The following is a 24646-nucleotide window of genomic DNA, read 5'->3' as shown; positions in this document are numbered from 1 at the left end:
GGCAGGGGAGAGAGGCGGGCAATGGGCGAAGGGGCCGAGGAAGGGCTGCAGTGCAGACCCTGGCTTTCCTCTCCCGTGTGTGAGCAGAGCAGATCAGTTGCATCTTTCTCTGGCCCGTAAACTCAGCACACCAGCACTGGCTGGTTCACCTCTCGGATAAAAATACAGCTACAAGGAAATCCCCTGGGTGTCTGTGTCTGTTTATTGCCAATAGCAACATGAGATTAGAGTGCAATGCAAGTCATGGGAGCCCTCAGGTTCCTGACACATAGCCAGCTCAGTATCTCATTTTGGAATCATAAATAGGCGTGTGAGTAGCCTCATGGATTGCAATGGAACTTAAGCAAAGTTTGTCCATCGTGGAAGGGCGAAGAGTGGAGTTGACTGTGCTAGTAGATGAAAGAATTGTTACTCCAAGTCAAGCAAAGTAGCTATTTCTTCAAGATGTGTTGTCCGCATAGATTCCACTTAGCGTGCACATCGTGCTCATGAGATTTGATTCCATTGGGGCTTTCATCAACAGAAGTTGGTCCAATAAAATGTATGACCTCACCCACCTTGTCTCTCTAATATCCTGGGACTAACGGCTACAACCACGTTACAAATCATATATATACAATAACACTGAACTGCAATCATGGGAAACCAACTGGCATAATAACCCTCTGTGCTAGGCACTGTACAAACACAAGGCATCCCTTGCCTGGATGATCTAAGTGTAAAAAAGAGACCACAGATGGATACAAATGGGGACAGCAAGATACCAGTGGATGAAACTGTTAATGCTGAAAAGTAAGCAAACATCTTTGTTCTCACATGTACCTATGCCTCATTGCTAACCCCAAGTATTCAAAAATCACAAGTCAGACACCTCCAAAACTCATGAGATTTTATTTTTTAAAAAATGGGGTTCTATTTATTTAGTTTCTGTTTTCTGAAGCTTTGTGGTGCATGGTCACATTTTCAAGCTTTTCTTCACAACCATGAGGATTAGAAATTTACTGTTTTTGTTTAAAAGGTGATATTCTCACCTAATCACATGCTTCCAGGAGCTCAGTGTAATGCTGGCAGGCCAGATGCAAGCTTTTACCCAGGCTGCAGGCATTAGCTAAAAACTGACTTCATAGCTAGAGATCAGACCAGCTATGGTAGTTTTGCTCAAAATAGGTATTAGTCTTATAAGAATGTATTTAGTATTTAGACTCTATGAAATGCTTGTAAGTTGCTGCGTGCATTAAACTCACGGGTAACGTTAGTATTTTATGCTATAAGAAAATATGTACGTTTTGCTTTGTAACTTTGAAAATGTTTGCTCTGAACTTATGAATTCAGGCTCAGGAATCATTCCCTTCCCCCCCTGCCAGGAGGCGGGGACAGGGGATGCTCTCGGGCACCATGGCCCCCTGCCCAGGACAGATGGAGGGACCCTGGTCCTCCAGAGGGGCCTGGGCTCCCTTGGGCAGCTCTTAGCATGGCCTAGCTCCAGTTTGTGGCCTGACCATGGAGTGGGGAGGAGGATGAGCAGGGCCATAGGGGAATAAGAGGGGCAGGGCATGGGGCTCCTACACGTGTATATGTTTGCTTTCTTTAATCTCTCAATAACATTTCTTTGTCCTAGTTAATAATAAACCTTTAGATAGTTTATTACAGGATTGGCTCCAGGTGGTGTCTTTGGTATAAGATCTAGGCTACCAAATGATCTGGGGGTAAGTGACTGGCCTCTTGAGACTGGGAGCAAATTGCATATTATGTGATGATTTGTGTAAGTGACCATTTATCACTAAGTCCTGTTTGTCTGGGTGGCAAGATAGACTGCAGAGTCTAAGGGGACTGTCTTTGACTCCACGGTTAAGTGTTACAGTGATCCAGGAGTTCACATTTGTTACGGGCTTGATAAAATCTAGTTATAAAACATCCCACCAGTTTGGGGTCTCTGCCCTGTTTTGACAGTCTGTCCTGAGGTAGACACTGGCACTCACGGTTGTGAGCCAGACAGCGTGACGGGGGGCTTCAATAAAACCGTCAAATAGTGAGAAGTATTCACAATATTAGATCAAGAGATTAGCAACACTGCCCTGCCCCTCAGGAAGTTCCATTAGCAGGGTGGTACAGCTTTCCCCGTCCCCCAGACTGGGACAAGTTTCTCCAATGACACAACCGCAGAAGGCCTCCCTGGCCCCTGCTCTATCACCTCACCCACTTTGGTCTCCCCTCCACAGGCCACACTCACAGGATCCTGCTTAGCTTCCCTCCCGCTAGGTAATTTCACCCCTCCTCTAACGTCAGAGAAGGCGGGGATCAGGGGGTTTGAAATTCCCGCATGAAACGGACCGTTGGTCTCACATCGTCTCCGCCGCGCCCCGCCGCTGCGTGAGGTCCTAGCTCAGGAGGCGATAGGCCCCGGTCCCCGTGGACAGGCCGCCCCCTGCCTGCCCGCCAGCACAGCCAAACCACCAGCAGGGAGTCCGCCCCCTCAGCAGACAGGTGTCACACAGGATGATCTGCCTACCCCCGCCAACCAACGGAGAAGCTGGCTCATGATGGCCTGGGAGCAGCCCTCCCGGTTTACACACAGAGGCGACCTGTCAGGTCCTATACACGGCTGGGGGTGGGGGGGAAGCTGGCTGGGCTCTGTTTACACCCAGCTCACACATCCACATGCAGGCTGACAGACATGAACAAAGTGCACCTGAAGGACAAGACATCATTTGTCCTGTTGCATTGACAAATCAGCAGCCCCCTGATGACATGACATAGTGCTAGAAAGGGAAAGGGTGCGGGAAGAAGCATTACTGCTGTAAAATCTGCGTAGGAGTCAATGATCCACCCTCTTTAGTCTTTGTGACCAAGCCACAGACCATGGGGATAGATCATTATCAACAGAACTACATCAAGGGACAGAGGCTTGCAACAACTTGTATAGCATAGGTAAGAATAAAGTTTCAGAGTAGCAGCCGTGTTAGTCTGTATTCGCAAAAAGAAAAGGAGGACTTGTGGCACCTGAGAGACTAACACATTTATTTGAGCATAAGCTTTCGTGAGCTTTCATGCATCTGATGAAGTGAGCTGTAGCTCATGAAAGCTTATGCTCCAATAAATTTGTTAGTCTCTAAGGTGCCACAAGTACTCCATTTCTTTTTGTAAGAATAAAGAAGTGTCTGCTTCTCTTAAAGGGCTTTAAGCTGCAGGGTTATGATCACAAATGATGTATGATGCAAAATTTAGACAGTCAGGTGCCATCAGACCTCTTTCTCAAATAGCGAAGTTCCAGAAAATTACTTTCCTCCAAACACACAATTTGCCACAAAGCAGTCTTAAGAGCAATACAGGTCTCAGTGCAAAGTTTCAGTAAACATTTATTTTGTTTAAGCTTAGTCACAATATCATAATTCATTTGTGAAATCGGTCTACAAATATTTAACTACATAATACATTGATCTGGTGGTCAGAGAAGTAATAAATAAAGCCATGTATAGCTCTGTAAAAATAAGTTTGATAGTCATAACTACTTAAAGTATCAGCAAAATCTAATATTTCCCTAAGGGTCATATGTCAAAAGTATACATACACAATTTTCTTCAGAACAAATCATTTTACATAACAATTTCCACAAATTTAAATATGATCTACACTTTAAATCTCATGTACAAAACAGGATGTGAAATTAAATGACTGACATCAGTGCTGAGAACTAGTGCTACAATAGCAAATATAATTCCTGGTTAAAAAGAAAGATCAATTTTAATGTGCTAATTCTAATCACAGTTCAATGGAATTATCCAAAAATTTAAAATACATGCAGATACAATAAAATCTTCATTCTCAAAAACCAGACAAGTAGAACTTATGGTCAATAACATCATTAGCTGCCAAAAACGGATTATTAGTATGTGAGGCAAATCACATTAAAAAACTTTACACCATCAAAAAGCTAAGGTTGGTACTGAGTCTATTTTCCATATTAACTATGCAACAAGTCTTTAAAAGCAAATCACAATTTGAAGACCACACTATTAAGTACACTACTGAGCTACACCAGACTTTGTACATTGTACTCTGACATTCAATACCACTTTTGAAAACATTACATTCTGAATACAAAACAGTTAACTATAGGTGAGGTGTGTACTTTCAGATAAATTGCTACAAATGTAAAGCTTTGCAGAATGTTGATGTATTGAAATACACACAGTAGTTTCAAATATTAGGCCCTAAAGTATGAAATATAAAAACTTAAGACCTTAATGGAATTTCTGTTAAAGCCAGACAGCTTGAGGTCCATCATAAACTATCATGTCAATCAATAAAGTAAGGTGACATTCTTCTAAGTAGCTGCTGAAGACAGGACAATAAAAAGGAGCAGGTCAATATTACTAGCCTCTAGAACTGATGACAGGATTTGTTAAACTATGCTAAAGAATGCAAAGATACTAACTGCCCATCTTGGAATGAGCCATTTAGTGATTAGAGCAAAGTACTGGGAGTCACAAGATCTGGGTTTTATTCCTATCTCTGCCACTGACCTGCTGTACGGTCGTGGGCAAGTCACTCAAACTCCGTGCCTCGGTGTACCCATCTGTAAAATGGGGTGATTACACATCTTTGTAAAGTGCCCGGAGGCCCTTAGATAAAAGCCAGTATAACACAATCACTTCCTATGGAATGAATTATGAAGAACAGAGTAGAAGAGCCTAGTAGGTGAACAGTATAATTTTGTATGGAAAAATATTAGTAAACTGTATTTACAAAAGTAACTTGAGAACTGAAATACACCACGAGATTAGCCTTCCAAAAGCATTTTAACTACTGCGCACATTAAATTCAGAGCATTTTCAATACAATCATTGAATTTTTGTTTGTGCTCTTTCAAAATAATTACTTTTGAAGTTAGCAGACTATACACTGAGATAATTGAATATTGGGAAACAATACTGATTAAAATAGCCAATTTTAAATAAACTGCCTAAGCATATTTGTCTTGTCTATTTATAACATTTTAAATTTTCTACTGTTTTTAAAATGAGACGTATCACTATACCTGGGATGTAAGTAAATACAAAAATATATTTTCCTGCATGCAGCAGGGTGGGCAAGTTTGGAGAAGAGTGTTGACACAAAAGGGCTGATTTTACCAAAAACTAAAAAAGTGACATAAAAAAAGACATAGGAATAATATGAATATAATCCAAAAGTAAATTTTATGGTAACATTTTAATGCAAGTCTGTAATATGCAATTCTTGTTATTCTTATATTAATCTTTGTGTTTTTATCTTCAGTACTAAATATAGATTACCTAAAATATAAAGATTTTATGTAAAATATAAATCATATTCATAGAAAAGAAAACAGGCATGAATGTACAGACTTCAGGTAAAAGTTACACACCCTGTATTTCCTTATTTAGGACACAATTATGCAAAATTGACTCATGTGGGTCACCTTCTCCCCCAGGAGTTGTCCTACTGAAGACAGTGCAACTATATGCTCTAGTAAGGTTTGTTTGCAGGCTTCAGTCCTTAGGCCCCAAATTCACAAAGCACTTTGCTAAATTGGGGCTTTAATACCTAATTTCAGAGTCTACTTTGTACCCAGATCCTACAAGCATTAATGAGGGTAGTGATTTTTACTATGAATAATCCCATTGATATCAATAGCACTACATCTATTAGAGATCACAGGGTTGAACCTGTAGGACCCTAGCCTAGTTTTTAAAGTATAAGAATGAAGAAAAGTTTAAATACGGCATTATTAATTTGGAAGCCTGCACATAATCATACAATTTATTTATTTTTTTGTAGGCAAGGGCTGGGTTTTTTTGTTGTTAAATCAAGATACTTTTGCAATTTTTAACAAAAACTTTGTAAGGATTCAGGGTTTTTGCATTTGCATATGTGGCCACTTAGAAGGCATGAAGGATTAAAAAGGCTCACACTACATACTGTCAATTGCAAACTAAACCAATTAACTAAGTTTAAGTTATCACTGACAAGTTGGTGCCAAAGATCAAAAAAACCCTATATTTTAAAATGGCCATAAATATGGATTTAAAAATAAATCATAGTAATACAAGTTCAATATGACAGACCAAAAGAGAGATCAGGCAAGTAACATGCATTTTTAAAATAGTCTTGTATGCTTCAACATTAAAAATTAAAAGGAAATTTACAATGAAAATTCAATGAAATGTTAAAATCCTAGTTAAGCCCCAAACCAACAAGTTGACGACAGAATGCCAAATTCTGCTTAGGTGGTTATATGCAATTCCTCTGAAGAAAACAGGGACACACATGTGAAACAGCAGTTTTTGGCTCAGCACAAGATTTTATTTTAACACAGCTTTTAAAAAATATTAGAAACGGTTCTTCTGTAATGATGGTGCATATTATCTATTTAGGTATTTATACTGTGCTCATTGCTATGGCATAAATGCTTTCCCACCATACATCCCCATAACACCCCTGAAAGTACTGCATTACAAAAGTTAAATGATTTCTCAGACTTTCCTCCCTGAGGTTACCTTTGTCTCAACACACTTCAACAAATCTTACAAAGTCAGTATCATAATGATTAGCTTGTTAGCATGATGAGGATACAAATACATATACCCACCAAAATAAAGTCGCTTCAAAGATCTCTAACATCACTTTGAAATAATCCTCTATTTTATACACACTTAAGTGATTGACCTCCCCAAATATGCACTGGGGACACGGACTTCAAGCAAAAAGCACCCATAAGACTTAAAATTTTAGAAAAAAATCCAGATCTTCCTCAAGATAGATTTATTGCTGCTTATTGGTCCTGAGAAAGCTTTAAGCAACAATACATTTGGAAGTATTTTATCTGCTGCATTTTTTGTTCTGAGGAAGCATGTGGGTCCTGAGATTTAAAAATAAAAATAAAAAAAAAAGTCTTCTTATGCACTCCAATGTGGAAAATGCTTTACTGTGAAGATCAAATATTAACTACTCTGCCACTGAAAATTTGCCAGCACACTACATTTCTTAACCTCATAGCAATTTTTGTTCTTTTAAACTGCACTTTAAAAAAACAAAACAAAACACTGAAGGCAAAGTCCAGAATATGAAAAGCTAAGAAAGAAAAGCACATACCTTCATTTTGGGGTGGCTTTAAAGGGCTTCTGATTTAATTTAACTCCCTTCTTGCCATTAAAAGCTATAGTATGATATTTTTTGGCCTGAATGTGAGAAAATTTTTCAAACTATATGAAAAGGCAACTTCAGGCAATGAAATAAATCAACAGTAAATTAGAATGCTCACACCTTTGTAAAACAAAACAAAACAAAACAAAACAAAAAAAAACATGGACCCACTATCACTATTTCTCAAGAAAAACATTTGGTAGCTTGAGTAAGATTTTTTTAATGTCAAATTTGCATAATGCTCAGCTCAGCTTCAATATTTTAAATAGATTACTCAATCTGCTTTTATAAAAACTCTACAAAAAGATGTTTTTAAATGCTTGTAAAAGTAAGCGTTTTCACTGATAAAATTCTAGTCATGGATAAAGTTCTCTGAATATACAGCTAAATCTCATATTTTATTTTACAAGTGTAATGTTTCTGAGTGTATGGTCGAGATAAATTACTCTTATTCTTCTAAACACATGATCTAAAGTTTTAACATTGCACATTTTTATCATGTGATGTTTTGTTGCTTAGTAACTTTCAATGAGATAGTGCTTAGTAACCTTCTAGTGAGCTGGTGTGAAGTGATCTATAGGTTTTATTTCATTGGTCATTGGCTCTGTCCATGTTTTCCATTATCCTAGTAAGACGTATGTTCAGAAGTCTAATTTGACTGTCAATATGGTCAATCTTCTCCTCAAGGCTGCTGCTGCTGTTTCTCCTCCAATAAAATCCAACTGGTCCAGTCATGAAGTAGACTGCTACAACAAAGCACAGAGGCAAGACTGCATGCTCTGGTTCTCCTTCATACTTCTGGAGGATGTATACACATGAGAGGGCAAACAGAGCAACTCTTACAATCCAGAAGAAGCGACCAAACAGCATATGTAAGAGATAGAAGAAGAATCCAAGAAAGACAGAAAAAAACCAATAGGCAAGTAAAACAGCACCAATCAGCAGAAGAACACGCGTAGGGTTGTTGGCAACTGCTGCAGGGCTGAAATAATGAGTCAGGTTGGAAGCTGAAAAATAAAAAACAAATTTATGAGAAATTAGAAGATAGTTTAATTACATCCGGCAAAGGTAAGTGTAAACTGTGAGCATAACTAGTGAAGGGCCATATATCTGCAGAAGTTCCAAGGCTGTGGTTTCTTTAAAAAAAAAAAAAAAGGGGGGGGGGATGACCAAATTACTGGATAATGATAAATATATATGTACCCCCGTGTGCCCCTTTCACACGGCAGCAATCATTAGATTATTTCTATGGTTGTGACTGAGTGAATTCACTTCAGTTAAAGAGAGGGCCACACTAGTCCAGGGCATAAGTTTAGAACTAAGATCAAGGGTAAATATGGTCTTCATGTAGTAACATTTAGATATTATTTGTTAAGCTGCATTCAGCATCACACAACAGAATAGTACATCCACCTTTAGGATCACAACTATTTCTACCCTTTGTTTCTTTTCATTCTCCCCCTCCCCACATCTTCCTTTGTTTCTCTGCCCTTTCCCTGTGTCTTTCCTTTTCCCCTCTGCATTTCTTTCCCTGCAGCAACTCTCAGTTTACCCTTTGGACTTTTTCCTCATCCCATTCCATCTGATAAAGTGATCAGCAATAAAATAACGACAACATGTAAAGAGATTAATGACAGGAACTCCATCTGCACGCAAGACTGCATAAAATTATTCAGCTTCGTGGAGTCTAGATCCCAGAACCATTAGGAAAATAACTTAGTTTGGAAAAACATTATTTTAATTTAGAAGTGTCTATTTTTGTTCTATTACAAAAAACAAGTAATTGCAATCAGAGAGCCACATATCCCAAACTTTTCCTTCAAAACTCACAGAACACTGGCGCAAGGTGCTATTTCCTAGGCAAGGTTTATAAGCACAAACGAACACGTCACCATATTAGAGCATCTGGACAAGCCATGGCAATATGCCCTCGTTTCGGAAAAGCTAGGAATTCAGTCAAACCAAAGAAAGATATTACATTAGAAGTGGAGAGAACATTCTACTACTAACTATTGCAAAGCACATTATAGAAAAGTGCTCCATTAACTTCAACAAGGCTTCCATCAATAAGAGACAAATTTAGTAGATAAAAATCCTCTTAATATGTTCCTGTTCCAGCTCCAGTGTCTGATCTACAGCAACCCTAGGACCATGGGTCTTCTTTTCTCTCTTAAAGAGAGGAAAGGAGTCACATTTAGAGAGTACTCTATATGACCAGACTTAGCATTAAGAATGTTACAAATATCAGAGATGGGAGTAAGAAAAGGGAGAAATAAAGTGCAAGGAAAACAAGAGAAAACTTAGGTACAGGCAAGGAAACGGACAAAATGAAGGAAGGAAAAAAAATGTGAAAATACCAGGAAAAATTATGCAGACCTTCTTCATTCTTTTCTAAGGAAAACTTTCCAATAACTGTCCTCTCTCCAGAGAAATATTTTCAAGGCATCCTCATCATGCTAACACAGTAAAGTGATTAAGCTACACAAACCCTTTAAAAGTTTTATTTCCCATACCCCTGCCCAGAGAATTTAACAGTGTTGAGTCCTGTTTACAGAACAGATATAGCAGCAGTGCAAAGCTTTTCTCATACTGCTTTACTAAAATACTTCATCCGCTTCTGGAGTGTTGAAGAGCATTGGGATAGATGGAATTTGAGGGATTACATTATAAGAAAAGGAGAAACAAACCAGAGGTGGGAAATAGTCCCCACCAATACTCTAGAAGGGGTAGCTACCTAAACTAGCCCTCACAGTTGCATACTCCAGGTGCTCTAGAACCTGTCCTCTCCATTCTCTTTATTGGATGATACCCAGTCACAAGTCTTAAAATACCCAGTGAAGAACAAAGATTAACCACTAACCCGTCCCGATTTAGAAAGCTACACAAGACATCTCTTTGCCCAGATTTTCAACTCAGTGAACTATCAGATCTTGGATTTTAGCTCACTGGTCAGATATCTTTCCATTCTCTGCTTCAAAGCTACAGAATGCAGAGTAGCAGGATTGTTTTACTTCTTTTGTTTGGAAGTATTAATGACAAAATGTAAACCCTGGAAGTGCTCCCAGAAAGTGCGGTGATGGATGATTTATAAATGCATGTAATAACAGATATCAAAGATAATACAAATGCAAAGGTAATACATACCTTCTTAATATTCTCCATCCTCCCCATACCTGTAAAAACATCCATAAGTATTACCTGCATAATTTTGGGTTTAATAGACATCACACTTACCATCAATTCCAATAACATCCAGCACATCAGTCCATATTCTCCAGAATGTGTCTACTAATACATCCACACCGTAAACAAATCTTTCTGTCAGCCTTGAGAAAAACTGTAAAATAAAATGCTACTGTAAAGAATGGCCATTGGAAATCAACCTTGAGGGGTTTATGCAGTTTATTCAATTTTCAGTACACCTAAAATAAATATATATATTTATCTATATATCTATCAAGATACATATATATTTCCCTTTACCATAGTATCTGAGTGCCTCCAAGTATTTAAAAATAAATGTAGCAAATCTTTCTTCCCTTCGAGATCACAGGAAAAACTGAATTAACATAGGTTTTTGTTTCCCTGGTTGTTCATATCTGTGTGTTATTTGCAACAAATTCATAACTGGTGTGTGAAAACCAAAAACTCTTTCAATGCAATTCTCAGATATTTACTGAAAACCTGACAGGTCCATAAACGATGTGTTGGAGATCTACACAAAACTTTAATGACAGTGCAAATTGTACTCATTCAATTCAGTAAATTACATACCTTCATGTTATTATGATACAGAGGGAGTTAAGATCGGGAAATGTGAAGTTAGAAGATTGAATGAGAAAATGAGTACACCTGAAGGCTGATTTGGTTTCCTTTGGGAACAGCCTAATCTAAATTTGTTTTGAAGATTACAATACTTGTTAGTCTTATTTCAGTTCTTGTGTGTATCCCTGAAGAATTTGACCTGAATCCCTGAGAAAGGTCAGAAACACTGTAGAAAAAACACCTGCATCCTCATGCCTTCATTGCTGTAAAAGCTACACCAAAGGTTTTCAGGTCCAAATTTTGCCAATGTAGTGGCAGCCTTCTGAAGGTTGTCAATATAAACTTCCTGACCAAAAATACTATTGAGATTACAGGTGAAAAAGATGGATATTTGGCTCAGCTTGCTTTCTCTAATCTAGCACCTGCATCTTCCATGCTGCTCCCTACTGTACTGCCAGCTATTGTGCAAGAACTTTCTCCTGGCCTCCGAGTGACATCCAGCTCAGCCTTCCTCTCTCCCCATTTCAACAATCTTATCTGAACACGTTTTCTTCTCTTCCTTGCCCAAGTGTCTTGATTCTTTCCCTCTGACACTTCACTGTATTGAATACAAACAATGCTGTAACTATATTTCAAAAAGCACGGTGACAAAACTGAAATATATGCTCTGTGTACACTGTTTAGTATTGCTTCTAATTTACTCTCCCAGCACTAGTTTAATGACCCATCCCCACCTCTATTTGCACTAACAAGGAGAAGGAAGCCAAAGATCTCTCATTCAATTTTTGCTTGGGATGGTAGGGGGTTCTCAAACCCGGTTTTTCTTTGCTTTAGAGCATTAGAGGTCAGAGGGCCCTGGGTCCACAAGGTGAAAGTCACTGGCCACTGCTACGGAAGAGCGCGAAGCTGCGCTGGTACCTGGTGGATTCGCGCGGCGGAGCAGCCACCCCCAGAGGGAGCCAGGCAGCTCGCAGCGCCCTCCCCGTCCAGCCCCGGGGCCCCTGGGAAGGCTCTTTTCTGCAGGTTAATGCTGACGAGGGAGGGGTCTCGTTTAAGTTTTCGGGGGAGCAGAATGTCTGCGCGGAGGGGGGGGGGCTGTTTCTGCGCTCAGAAACCACACGGAAAGATGCACGCCCCGAGCGTCCCCCCACGCCACCAAGAGACGCTTCGGGGTGAGGAGGCAACGACTCCGGCTTCCACCCCGGGCAGCCTTAGTCCCCGCAGGGCTGGCGCGGGGCAGCGGAGCCTGCGAGGGGCTGCGGGGGGGGGCCCGAATCGCGGGAACGGGGCGGCTGCGCGGGATGGCGGGAGCTGGGGGGAGGGATCGGCCGCAGGGCCCGCGCCTGCTCCCCACCCCGCCGGGGGAGGGCGGGGGGGGGGTCTCTCACCTTCTGCAGGGCCCGCACGTTCTCCTCGCCGAACAAGCTGCTCACCCCCTGGTAGATGCCGCTGGCCGCCCGGCGGAAGCTGTTCTGCTTGTCGGCGCCGCGGCTCCGGGCCGCCCAGGCTCCAGGTCCCACCACCTCGCCCAGCAGCAGCAGCAGCAGCAGGAGAAGCCGCGCCAGGCCGGGCACGAGCCGCCCCCTGCCTCCCGCCGCCATGTCGCTCAGCCCGGCCGAGACCCCCTAGCGCCGCGCGCCGCCGCCCGAGCGCGAGGAGCCCGCGGCCGCCGCTCCCAGCATCCGCCGGGCCGCGCAGGGCCCCCGCGGCGGCGGCAGCGCCCCCTGCGGGAGGCGGAGTGACAGGGCCTGTCCCTCGGGGCCGCCCGCCCAGGAGCCGGCGGCGAGCCCGGGCCGGGTAGCGCTCGTCGGCGGGCGGAGGGACGGACGCCGCTCACAGCGCAACACACCCACACTGCACACCCCTGACCTCACAATACACACACTGCACACCCCTCACCTCACACTGCACACCCCTCACCTCACACTGCACATACTGCACACCCCTCTCCTCACACTGCACACCCCTCACCTCACACTGCACACACTGCACACCCCTCACCTCACACTGCACACCCCTCTCCTCACAATACACACTGCACACCCCTCACCTCACACTGCACACCCCTCTCCTCACACTGCACACCCCTGATAGTGCAACAAACACACTGCACTCCCGTCACCTCACAATACACCCACACCGCACACCCCTGACCTCACAATACACACACTGCATACCCCTCACCTCACACTGCACACACTGCACACCCCTCACCTCACACTGCACACACTGCACACCCCTCTCCTCACACTGCACACCCCTGACCTCACAATACACACACTGCACACCCCTCACCTCACACTGCACACACTGCACACCCCTCTCCTCACACTGCACACCCCTCACCTCACACTGCACACCCCTCTCCTCACACTGCACACACTGCACACCCCTCACCTCACACTGCACACCCCTCACCTCACAATACACACACTGCACACCCCTCTCCTCACACTGCACACCCCTCTCCTCACACTGCACACACGGCACACCCCTCTCCTCACACTGCACACCCCTCTCCTCACAATAAACACACTGCACACCCCTCACCTCACACTGCACACACTGCACACCCCTCACCTCACACTGCACACCCCTCACCTCGCACTGCACACACTGCACACCCCTCACCTCACTCTGCACACACTGCACACCCCTCACCTCACACTGCACACACTGCACACCCCTCTCCTCACACTGCACACCCCTGACCTCACAATACACACACTGCACACCCCTCACCTCACACTGCACACCCCTCACCTCACACTGCACATACTGCACACCCCTCTCCTCACACTGCACACCCCTGACCTCACAATACACACACTGCACACCCCTCACCTCACACTGCACACCCCTCACCTCACACTGCACATACTGCACACCCCTCTCCTCACACTGCACACCCCTCACCTCACACTGCACACCCCTCTCCTCACACTGCACACACTGCACACCCCTCACCTCACACTGCACACACTGCACACCCCTCACCTCACACTGCACACCCCTCTCCTCACAATACACACTGCACACCCCTCACCTCACACTGCACACCCCTCTCCTCACACTGCACACCCCTGATAGTGCAACAAACACACTGCACTCCCGTCACCTCACAATACACCCACACCGCACACCCCTGACCTCACAATACACACACTGCATACCCCTCACCTCACACTGTACACCCCTGACAGTGCAACACCCACACTGCACACCCCTGACCTCACAATACACAGAGTGCACACCCCTCTCCTCACACTGCACACCCCTGACAGTGCAACACCCACACTGCACACCCCTGACTTCACAATACACAGAGTACACACCCCTCACCTCACAGTGCACACCCGACAGTGCAACACACACACTGCACTCCCGTCACCTCATAATACACAGCCAGTGCACACCCCTCACAACGCAACACACACTGCATATCCCTCACTACACAATATACACACATTGGCCACCTCTCACCTTACAACATACAAACCACCCCTCCCAGCTCAACACGCACACTTCACACCCTCACCTCACAATAAACACTTTGCACACCCTCACAGCACAACATACACACTGTACATTCCTCTCTTCACAATATACACACACCGCACACCCCTCAGTTAGGGTGACCAGATAGCAAGTGTGAAAAATCAGGGCACTTTTTCCCCCCAGGGGTGTGTGTGTGTGTTGTAGTTGCGTACATAAGACAAAGTCACTAATATTGGGACGTCTGGTCACCCTACTTACAGTGTATCACACACACACCCCTCACAGTGCACCACATTCACCTCTCATTTCACAACACACACACCTTGCACATCCCTCACCTCATAATTAGGGCCCTACCAAATTCACAGTCCATTTTGGTCAATTTCACTGTCATAGGATTTTAAAAATCGTAAATTTCAGGATTTCAGCTATTTAAATCTGAAATTTCATGGTGTTGTAATTAGACGGGTCCTGACCCAAAAATAAGTTGTGGGGGGTTGCAAGGTTATTGTAGCGGGGGTTGCAGTACTGCTACCCTTACTTCTGTGCTGCCTTCAGAGCTGGGCAGCTGGAGAGCGGCAGCTGCTGTCTCAAACTGTCTACATCCTCTGTTCCGGCATTTATAGAGAAAAGTGGGCTTCTGAGTGGCTGCAAAAGTAAGACTACTAGTATTATTGCATCCTCTGCTAATGAGCAGTGCACTGAATTAGAATGGGGGTAGGCCTGGACATAAGGCACTCTGTTATTTGATATGAGAATAATTAGATAGGCTTATGTGTAAGCAACTTTGCTGAAAGTACCAAATAAATGAATGGTTTCAGAGTAGCAGCCGTGTTAGTCTGTATTCGCAAAAAGAAAAGGAGTACTTGTGGCCCCTTAGAGACTAACAAATTTATTTGAGCATAAGCTTTCGTGAGCTACAGCTCACTTCATCGGATGCATTCGATGAAGTGAGCTGTAGCTCACGAAAGCTTATGCTCAAATAAATTTGTTAGTCTCTAAGGGGCCACAAGTACTCCTTTTCTTTTTGCAAATAAGTGAATGAACTGGGTTTAGAGGTTGGGTGGCATGTTCAAAAGCAACCAAATGACTTTAGATGCATGAGTCCCATTTACTTTCACTTTAACTTGTGCTCCCAAGTCCTAAATCAGCAGTTTTCAAACTTCATTGCACCATGACCCCCTTCTGACAACAAAATTTACTACATGACCCCACGAGGGGGGACCAAAGACTGAGCCTGCTGCCCTGGATGTGGGGGCCAAAGCTGAAGCCCAAGGGCTTCTACCCTGGGTGGGAGGCATGTAATCTTAGCCCTGGGCAGTGGGGCTTGGGCTTCAGGCCAGGGCAATGGGGCTTAGGCTTGGGCTTCAGACTTGCTGGGGCCCAGGGCCAATACCAGTCTCATTAAAATGGGCTTGCAACCCACTTTGGGCTCCTGACCCACAGTTTGAAAACCCCTGTCCTAAATCATTCACGGGCTTTTGACAATCCCACTCAGAGGCAATAAATAATAAAAAAAAAAGCACAAGGCAGCATTGGAGCTGGCTGCAGTGCTGTGGGGAAGAATGGAAAGTGAAAGTATTACCTGGAATCTTACCACAGCTTGGCTCCTAAGAAGCAATATTGTCAACCCCAAAGTTCAAAAATCATGAGTCAGACCCATGGGTGATGGGTGAACACCCGCCAGCCCTTCTCCTTTCACCCGAGGTCCCACCCACCATAGCCGGAGGAGCCCTGAGTGGCCAGAGGAGCCCCAGGCTGCCACCTCACGAAGCTCCCCCGCCACTGGGCCGGCCCCATCGCCACCCCAGGGTGCTGGCCTGACCCCCCCCCCCAGGCTATCTGTGGCTGCTAGCAGGCCCAAGCTCCAGGCCGCTGGCTGGAGCTGAGCCCCTGCCCGCTTAAGGGTAGATGGGGAGGGAGGGTGATACCTCGCGGTGGAACATGGGCGGGGCCACAGCCTGGGTCAGGGGAGGCTTAGCCTTCCCTTCCCTTTGATACCTGCCACCCATGGTCAGACTCCCCAAAATCATAAGATTGGCCAAAATTGGGGTGGGTCACAGGAGGTGGGGTGTGAAGGGATAGGTGTGTGTGTTATGTATCAGTCTGCCCCTGGCTGCCCTGATGCCTGACTCTCAGGTGTGTTTGTGTTTTGAAGAGGATAGGTGTGTGTTGTGTTGTGAGGAGTGATGTGGCAGGGGTGTGTGTTGTGCTGTGAGGAGTGGTGACGAAAGTGTTGTGCTGTGAAGGGTGTACAGTGTGTGTGTTGTGCTGTGAGAGGTGGGTGTGCAGTGTATGTATTATAAATAGGGCCTTACCAAATTCACGGCCATGAAAAACACATCATGAACCATGAAATCTAGTCTCCCCCACCCCTGGTGAAATCTGGTCTTTCATTTGCTTTTACCCTATACTATACAGATTTCATGGGAGGAGACCAGAATTTCTCAAATTGTGGGTCCTGACCCAAAAGGGGGGGGTCACAAGTTTATTTTAGGGGGGTCATGGTATCGTCACCCTTACTTCTGCGCTGCCTTCAGAGCTAGGTGGCCGAAGAGCAGCGGCTGTTGCTGGGCACTCAGCTCTGAAAGCAGCGCCCTGCCAGCAGCAGTGCAGAAGTAAGGGTGGCAATACCATACCATGCCATCCTGGGCAGCCGCCGCTCTCCAGCTGCCCAGCTCCGAAGACAGTGCTGCCGCCAGCAGCATCACAGAAGTAAGGGTAGCTGTACTGCAACCCCCTACAATAACCTTGCAACCCCCCAACAACTTCTTTGTGCAACCTTAATTTGATCCCCCTGTGCATGTGTATTATGGTGCAATCTAATTATATGATCACAAACTATTTTTTTCATAGGATCTCTGCCTCATTCAGTGCCCTGGACAGACTGTGCCCTGGGGAGGAGTCAGGATCATTATCATCATGGTTGGGATCTTTAGATCCACAGCACAGTCCCTTATCACTTGAACTAAGAGTAACTGGTAGTTGTAGAAGGCTGTTATCTTTGTTTGGACCTGCCACTAGAGGTGGTGAAGACACACACTTTTCCAGTGGGCTTCACAGCTATTTTCTAGAGAGCAAAGGAATATTGAGACTTGGGAATAAGAGTCAATTCCAGCAATGTTTCCCACAAAATGGTGCAAGTATAGAGAAAGCTCCAATAGCCACAAGCTACTCTGAGCAGATACTTGTCAGGGTTAGGGGTTATGCTACCACTGTTGCTACCACTGGTGATGCTCCCCTAGGGAGTAGGGATACAGCAGCCCCTCAGGTCCTCGGAGCACAGGGGCTGTGGTTTCCCTTGGCCATTATGCAGGCTGGGGAAGGTTGGAGACAAAGGCTCCTTACACCTCCCCCAAACATGCTGCCTGTGTGAGGGCCCCATGTCAACCTCTTCCTTACAGTGATTGCACCTTTGGCAGGGATCAGTGCTATGACATCACCTGAACTACATGGTGTTCAGTGATCATCCGATGAAGTGAGCTGTAGCTCACGAAAGCTTATGCTCTAATAAATTTGTTAGTCTCTAAGGTGCCACAAGTACTCCTTTTCTTTTTGCGAATACAGACTAACACGGCTGCTACTCTGAAACCAGTGATCACACAGTGTTTAAGGTGCTTGCAAGAGTTCTGCTTTGTTCTGAATCCAGCTCCAACTCTGTGTGCATAATAACTTTTACAGCAAGCAGTCCAGACTCTCTGTCTGGGAAGCTCAATCTTTAAAGGCACAGCCCCAAATACTACAAACTTTTACAGTGAAGTGGAGAGTGGTTAAGGATGTCTCTCTCTGGGCCACATTTCATTAGACCTAAGAATCAAGAAGAGGTGAAAGGTAGCTACAGATAATTACTAGTGTTTTAGAACTACCAAACTTCTCACTTGTACAGGTATGAATATTATTTGTATCTATTATAATCAAGACCTGAAATTACAGCTAGTACTTTCATGTATGTAATAGATTTCAGGACTGAAGTGGACTCTGGATATAAGCTTTTACATGTTGTCCACAAGAAGAACTGGATTTGCTTCAATTATTGTGTTGAAATTTTCCTCAATTGGAGAAGGATCTCCCTCACTCCTGCAGAACAAGCAAGGTCCAGCCCTTTGTCCCTGTGTGGTCTGGAGCGGAACAAAGGACATTTGGTGTCTTTTTGGTGACTAAAAGCTTTATTTTGGGAGTTCTCCACCTTCAGAACAAGTCCTCAGAACCATTTGTGCTGAACCTGTTAGTGTCTGCTTGAGGAGTTTGTCTATTAAATGCATCCGATGAAGTGAGCTGTAGCTCACGAAAGCTTATGCTCAAATAAATTTGTTAGTCTCTAAGGTGCCACAAGTCCTCCTTTTCTTTTTGCGAATACAGACTAACATGGCTGCTACTCTGAAACCTGTCTATTTTAGAACAATCCTCATAAGGGTGCTTAAGAGTTTAGACTTCCAATCATTCCATAAAATGTCTGCCTTGTGGTGTATCATGCCATGTTGAGTCAACCAGACAACCTCTTCAGTTCTCAAAATGGAATTTAATCTTTGGATACTTGCACAGGTTTATTTACATACTTATTATATTCAAGTGGGTGTGTGGAGTGTCCTTAATTCAAACCTAGAACAAGGTGGGGGAAAGTATCTTGTTTTGAAATGATTTTGTTATACAAAAGTAGCATTTGAAAGATATTTGGGTGAAAATGATGAATTACAATGAATACTGTTTACACTATTATACTCAAGTCTTTAAAGCTGCTGAAATGTGGGTATATTCTAGTGTAAAAAAAAATTCTAAAGTAGCCATACAACAATATTCAAGTTTCAGAGTAGCAGCCGTGTTAGTCTGTATTCGCAAAAAGAAAAGGAGTACTTGTGGCACCTTAGAGACTAACAAATTTATTAGAGCATAAGCTTTCGTGAGCTACAGCTCACTTCATCGGATGCATATGCTTATGCATAAAGCTTACGCTCTAATAAATTTGTTAGTCTCTAAGGTACAACAATATTCAAGGGATGCTTGTTCAGTTTTCCTTCAAGTTCTTACAGTTTCCTAAAGCCTCCTTTGGAATCCTGGAAAATTAAGGATGAGACTGAGAAAAGGAGAGAAAGAATTGAAAACAAGGTAAGAAAGGAAGAGGATCAGTAGGTGGAGATGGGAGCAGAGATGTACACAGAGGTGGAGTTACTGTAAATGCTGAATATATGTGTCAAGATTTTCTGTGGGTTAGAGCATAATATATGATAAAATTCCCAAAGTGCCCCCTCCTCTTTGATCCTCGTGTGTAAAGTAAACTGGGCCACTTTCTTTTCTTAAAAAGAAAAGGAGTACTTGTGGCACCTTAGAGACTAACAAATTTGTTAGTCTCTAAGGTGCCACAAGTACTCCTTTTCTTTTTGCGAATACAGACTAATACGGCTGCTACTCTGAAACCTTTCTTTTCTTAAATTCTCAGCTCAGTAAAACAAATTACATTGTTCCTCCTAAATCATGTTGTACTAGCATTTTTCAGGTATAAGCTGCTTTTGGGTGGAGGAAGGCAGCTGCTACTGCTTTTTTATTATCTTCAACGGAGTATAGATTTAATGATCAGCTGCTATGTCTAGACTGGAGGTATTCTCTCTAGCTCTCTCTCTTGCTCAACACTAAAATAGATAAGGCTGCCACCTGCACGAGCGCCAAGCTAAAAGCTTTCCTCTGATTGGGCACACCTCCATCCCATTCTTCAGCTCATTGGTTCACAGCGCATTAGGTGTTTTTAAAGCTCTTAGGCAATTAGTCTGTCCTTGTGTCAGTTTCTCCATTGTCTGGCTAGCCTCACATGAGGTGGGTTCTGGGCTGATGTGGGACCAGCCAATCCCGGTGCAAGCTGATTGTGGTGCGCTGCCGCAGGAAATCAGTCCGCACTACCCAGCCGGCGCGATGTTCAGAGCACGTGGGCCAGGTGCTATTTAAAGAAACAGTAGTTTTGAAAGGGAATTACAGTTTTTCATATATTTCCTTCTTTACGCACACACAACCATGATTGGTTTCAGAGTAGCAGCCCTGTTAGTCTGTGTGAGCTGTAGCTCACGAAAGCTTATGCTCTAATAAATTTGTTAGTCTCTAAGGTGCCACAAGTCCTCCTTTTCTTTTTACAACCATGATTGGGGAATTTTTTTTCTTGCTGGTTGAGTAATAGAAAGTAAAGAGATGATTGGTCATTCTGTAAGGCTGATAAACTGGGATGATTTGAATGAGATTTTTTAAAAAGATGACAAATGAAATGTCAAATGCCTAACTCCAACACACACAATGCAAGAAAGCCTCACCTTAAGAGAAAGGTACTTTTAAAACTGACTAAATGCAAAGTGAGAGGTTTTTGGCAGCTCTCTTTAGAAGCATACCAAGATACATGAAGTGAACTATTTGCCAGACATTTATATCAGTTTACTTATATAACATGCAGGATATCTTAGAAATAGGAAGTAGCATAAATTAAAAATCTATATGTTTACAAAATAATTACAGCCTAATCTGGAAATTGGAGAGGCAAATAGTGTGGCTTGCTGGAAAAAGGTAAAATTCTCATTAAAGGAGAGAGTACAATTATGATTTCCTTAGAATACTGCTAGAACTGATTTGCTTTGTTGCTTATCTACTTCTGTACCTTCTGTCCTAATGTTGATGCAGACAAGGTTTTTTTGCTCTGGTGTTTGATTTTATTTAGGAAGTATTGGGGTTTCATACACTTATTTTTCTTTTTGGATTAAAGAAAGTTAAAGCAGTAATAACGCCTCTCTATTTTAAATCTAGATATATCTTTTCAAGTGTCTTAGGAAAGTCCCAAAATAGACAGGTTTCAGAGTAGCAGCCATGTTAGTCTGTATTCGCAAAAAGAAAAGGAGGACTTGTGGCACCTTAGAGACTAACAAATTTATTTGAGCATATGCTTTCGTGAGCTTCAGCTCGCTTCATTGGATGCATTCAGTGGAAAATACCGTGTGGAGATTTATATACATAGAGAACATGAAACAATGGGTGTTACCATACACACTGTAACCAGAGTGATCACTTAAGGTGAGCTATTACCAGCAGGAGGGGGGGAGAGAGAGCTAATATCTTAAAATATCTAAAGTAGCTATTTAAGTAATATACTGTGATCTCTACTGTACCCTTCATTAGAGAGACAAGGTGGGTGAGGTAATACAGTATCTTTTATTGGACAAACTTCTGTTGGTGAGAGAGGCAAGCTTTCAAGCTACACAGAGCTGGGAAATATACTCAAAGTTATGTCCACACTGCTGTTAGACACCCCTGGCTAGTCAGTGCCAGCTGACTCAAGCTCCTGAGACTGTGGTTAAGGGGCTGTTTAATTTTGGTGTAGGCATGGGGGCTCAGGTTGCAGCCTGAGCTATAGGACCCTCTCATCTTGCAGGGTCCTAGAGCCTGGGTTTTGGCTGGAGCCTGAACATCTACACTGCAATCAAAGAGCCCTAAACCTCATGAGTCAGCTGGAACAGCCTGGGTTTTTCATTGCAGTGTAGACATACCCATAGTGTCACAACTAATACAAGGTTCCAGAGTAGCAGCCGTGTTAGTCTGTATTCGCAAAAAGAAAAGGAGGACTTGTGGCACCTTAGAGACTAACAAATTTATTAGAGCATAAGCTTTCGTGAGCTACCGCTCACTTCATCGGATGCATCCCCAAAACCCCCCAAAAACATTTTTGAATAGAGGCTCAGACCCCCTTTGGCAATCTTAGGCCCCCAAGGATCCACGGGCCACTGGTTTAGCACAAGTAGTTCACGCATAACAGGGTGAATGCCCCAGCAACACCTTTCCAGTCTGGGGGCGAGGGGCGTGGAGCGGGAAATGAGGAAGGCCCAGTTGCTTGTCCTCCTGTCACGGTGCCAGCTGGGAATGGCTTTCCCCGTTGTGACTACATCACCACCCGTGATGGCAACGGGAGATGCCGGTTCTCCATTCATTTATCGCTGATCGCTTCCCTCCATTAACTGTTCTTACATCCCCCCCCCCCCCCGCTTTCCTGAGTATTAGCGATGCTGGGGACTGGGCTGCATTTATCCCGGGCTCCTGATTGCTTGGGGTGGAGGTGTGCGGGGACAGGGGGTGGGGCCCTTGGCCCGCTGCTATCTCCAGCCCCCGGCGGCGTGCGGGCGGCGCACTCATTCGCCCGCCCGGCGGAAGGTTACAGCGGGGGGCGCGCTGCCTGTAAAGCCCGGCCCGGCGGGCGGGGCCGGCCAGTGCTGGCTGAGGCCCCGGCGGAGCCGGTCGCGTCGTGGGAGGCGGCGGCGGCGGCGCCGCCATGTCTCAGGAGCCGGAGATCCTGGAGTCCCGGGTGATGTGGGAGCCCGACTCCAAGCGCAACACCCAGATGGACCGGTTCCGGGCCGGCTTGGTCGGCGCCTGCGGGCTGCGCCTGGGTGAGCGGGGGGGCAGCGGGATGGAGGGTGGCCCCGGGGTGGGGGGGGAAGCCCTGCTTGAGTCAACGCCTCTGGGGTGGCCGTGGGGGCAACTCCAGCGAGGGGGGGGGGCAGTGGCGGGGCGGGGGCAACCTGCGGGGGCTGCGGCCCCATCGGCGGGGCGGGGGCCCCCAAGAGACCTAACCCATTTATTAGAGCATAAGCTTCCCTGGGCTCCAGCCCGCTTCATCGGACGCGTGGAACGGACCATGTAGTAAGAAGACAGAGGTGCCCCCAGAGAAGGTGGAAGTTGCCAGACAAACTGTATGAGGCTAATTAATCGAGAGGGGCTATTACCAGCAGGAGGGAAAAAAAAACTCTTTTGTAGTGTTTCAGAGGAGCAGCCGTGGTAGTCTGTATTCGCAAAAAGAAAAGGAGGACTTGTGGCACCTTAGCGACTAACAAATTTATTTGGGCATAAGCTTTCGTGAGCTACAGCTCACTTCGTCGGATGCGTTTGGTGGAAAAAACACAAGGGGACAAGAAGGTGCAGCTTAGGGAGTGGTGGGATGGGAAGATGTTATCCTGCTTTAAGGGGCAGATGGCTCTATTTGCCTTTAGGAATAAAGGGCCTGATTCTGATTTCCAAACCCCCCCCCCCCCATCCCCCACCAGTTTTTGATGCCTGACATGGGTGGAGTTGCTCCTGTCTTTCACCCTATAAGTGAGGTGGGAACCAGGCCCTGTGTCTTTGGGTTATTGCATAACTAAGACAGACAAGGCCCCCTTAAGAAATGGCAAATATATTCTCTGCCACTAATGTCGTGAGGGTGTGGAGTTACTTTCTGAGAATGACTTGCTTACGATTTCTAAAGCGTGTTTTGATACCTTTGAAGCATCCTGTGCCCTTTTAGGTCTAGAGGGTGGCCCAGGCTGTGAACGGTCTCTGGTGCCCTGCAAGTGCTTAATATATGAAGAGGCTTCAAAATCCTGCATCTAACTGTATTAGGAACTAAGAGAATAAGAATAAAAATGGATGGGTTTCCTGTCAGTCTTGGTACGGGGTATCAGCCCTAAAAACATGAATATTAGTGGCTACTATGCATTTATGACTTCCAAGGACATGAATATCAGGTGTCAGTTTTGCCTGGCAGAGGCCTCTGTCAAGAGGCAAATTCTACTGTCTTAGTTTAAAATTGATCTATTTTGGGATCCCAGGCATGAGTCTCTTAGAGAATTCATTACATAATGCTGAATGCTCATAGTTTAGCACTGACATGCTACTGTGTAATACCAACAGGTCCCTGCCTTGAAGGGCTTACAACCTAAAGACTCAAGTGAGGACAAACTGTACAAATAAGACGACAAACAAAATGGGGAGTGGCCATCTCTACGAGTTTATATGATTCATGGAGAGCATGTGGATCTGGAATTTCTAGAAGGAGGAGACAAAGGGAGTTTGTCATGTATCAATAGGAAGGTTATCCCATTTATATGGGTTGATGTGGGAACAAATAGGGTAGTGATAAGAAGCTTAGGTGGAATGCAAAGAGCAGAATGTTATGTAGGAGGTTGAGATTAGGGCATATGTAGGCAAGAATAGGATAAAATATATAGGAAAGGTTGGACTTGTGGTGTGCTTTGGAGGTTGGGGGGGGGGAGTGAAGAAGAGGTTTGAACAAGATATGGTGGAAAAGTGGGAGCCAATGTAGATTTTTCAAGTAGTGGGAAGACCTACTGGGAACATCTGGATAGAGATTATGTTGACAATGGCTGCGTATCTTTGATCAACTGGAGGAATGAGAGATGAGAATGGGGCAGGCCAGAGACATACA

The 24646-nt window shown here is 44.5% G+C and overlaps 2 protein-coding genes across 2 annotated transcripts in view; one reads left to right on the top strand and one right to left on the bottom strand.

Annotated features, from left to right (window-relative positions):
• Window positions 1-3330: 3330 nt before the first annotated feature.
• LOC119843779 (BRI3 binding protein) lies at window positions 3331-12628 on the bottom strand. Its single transcript, XM_038373625.2, has 3 exons — window positions 12318-12628; window positions 10399-10501; window positions 3331-8171 (listed from the first exon to the last, which is right to left on the bottom strand). Exons 1-3 carry the CDS (start codon window positions 12528-12530, stop codon window positions 7753-7755), a joined length of 735 nt encoding a protein of 244 aa, XP_038229553.1. The 5' UTR covers window positions 12531-12628; the 3' UTR covers window positions 3331-7752.
• A 9816-nt stretch (window positions 12629-22444) lies between these two features.
• The window catches only part of AACS (acetoacetyl-CoA synthetase), a 59303-nt gene continuing 57101 nt past the window's right edge, over window positions 22445-24646 (top strand). The window contains exon 1 of the mRNA XM_038373595.2: window positions 22445-22832. Coding sequence (XP_038229523.1) covers window positions 22715-22832 — 118 coding nt within the window. The 5' untranslated portion in view covers window positions 22445-22714. The remainder of the gene's footprint in view (window positions 22833-24646) is intronic.

The sequence above is a fragment of the Dermochelys coriacea genome, chromosome 15, assembly GCF_009764565.3.
Source record: "Dermochelys coriacea isolate rDerCor1 chromosome 15, rDerCor1.pri.v4, whole genome shotgun sequence".
Classification (NCBI taxonomy): Eukaryota; Metazoa; Chordata; order Testudines; family Dermochelyidae; genus Dermochelys; species Dermochelys coriacea.
The sequence above is the reverse complement of the archived record's forward strand: the minus strand, read 5'-3'. Positions and strand labels throughout refer to the sequence as shown.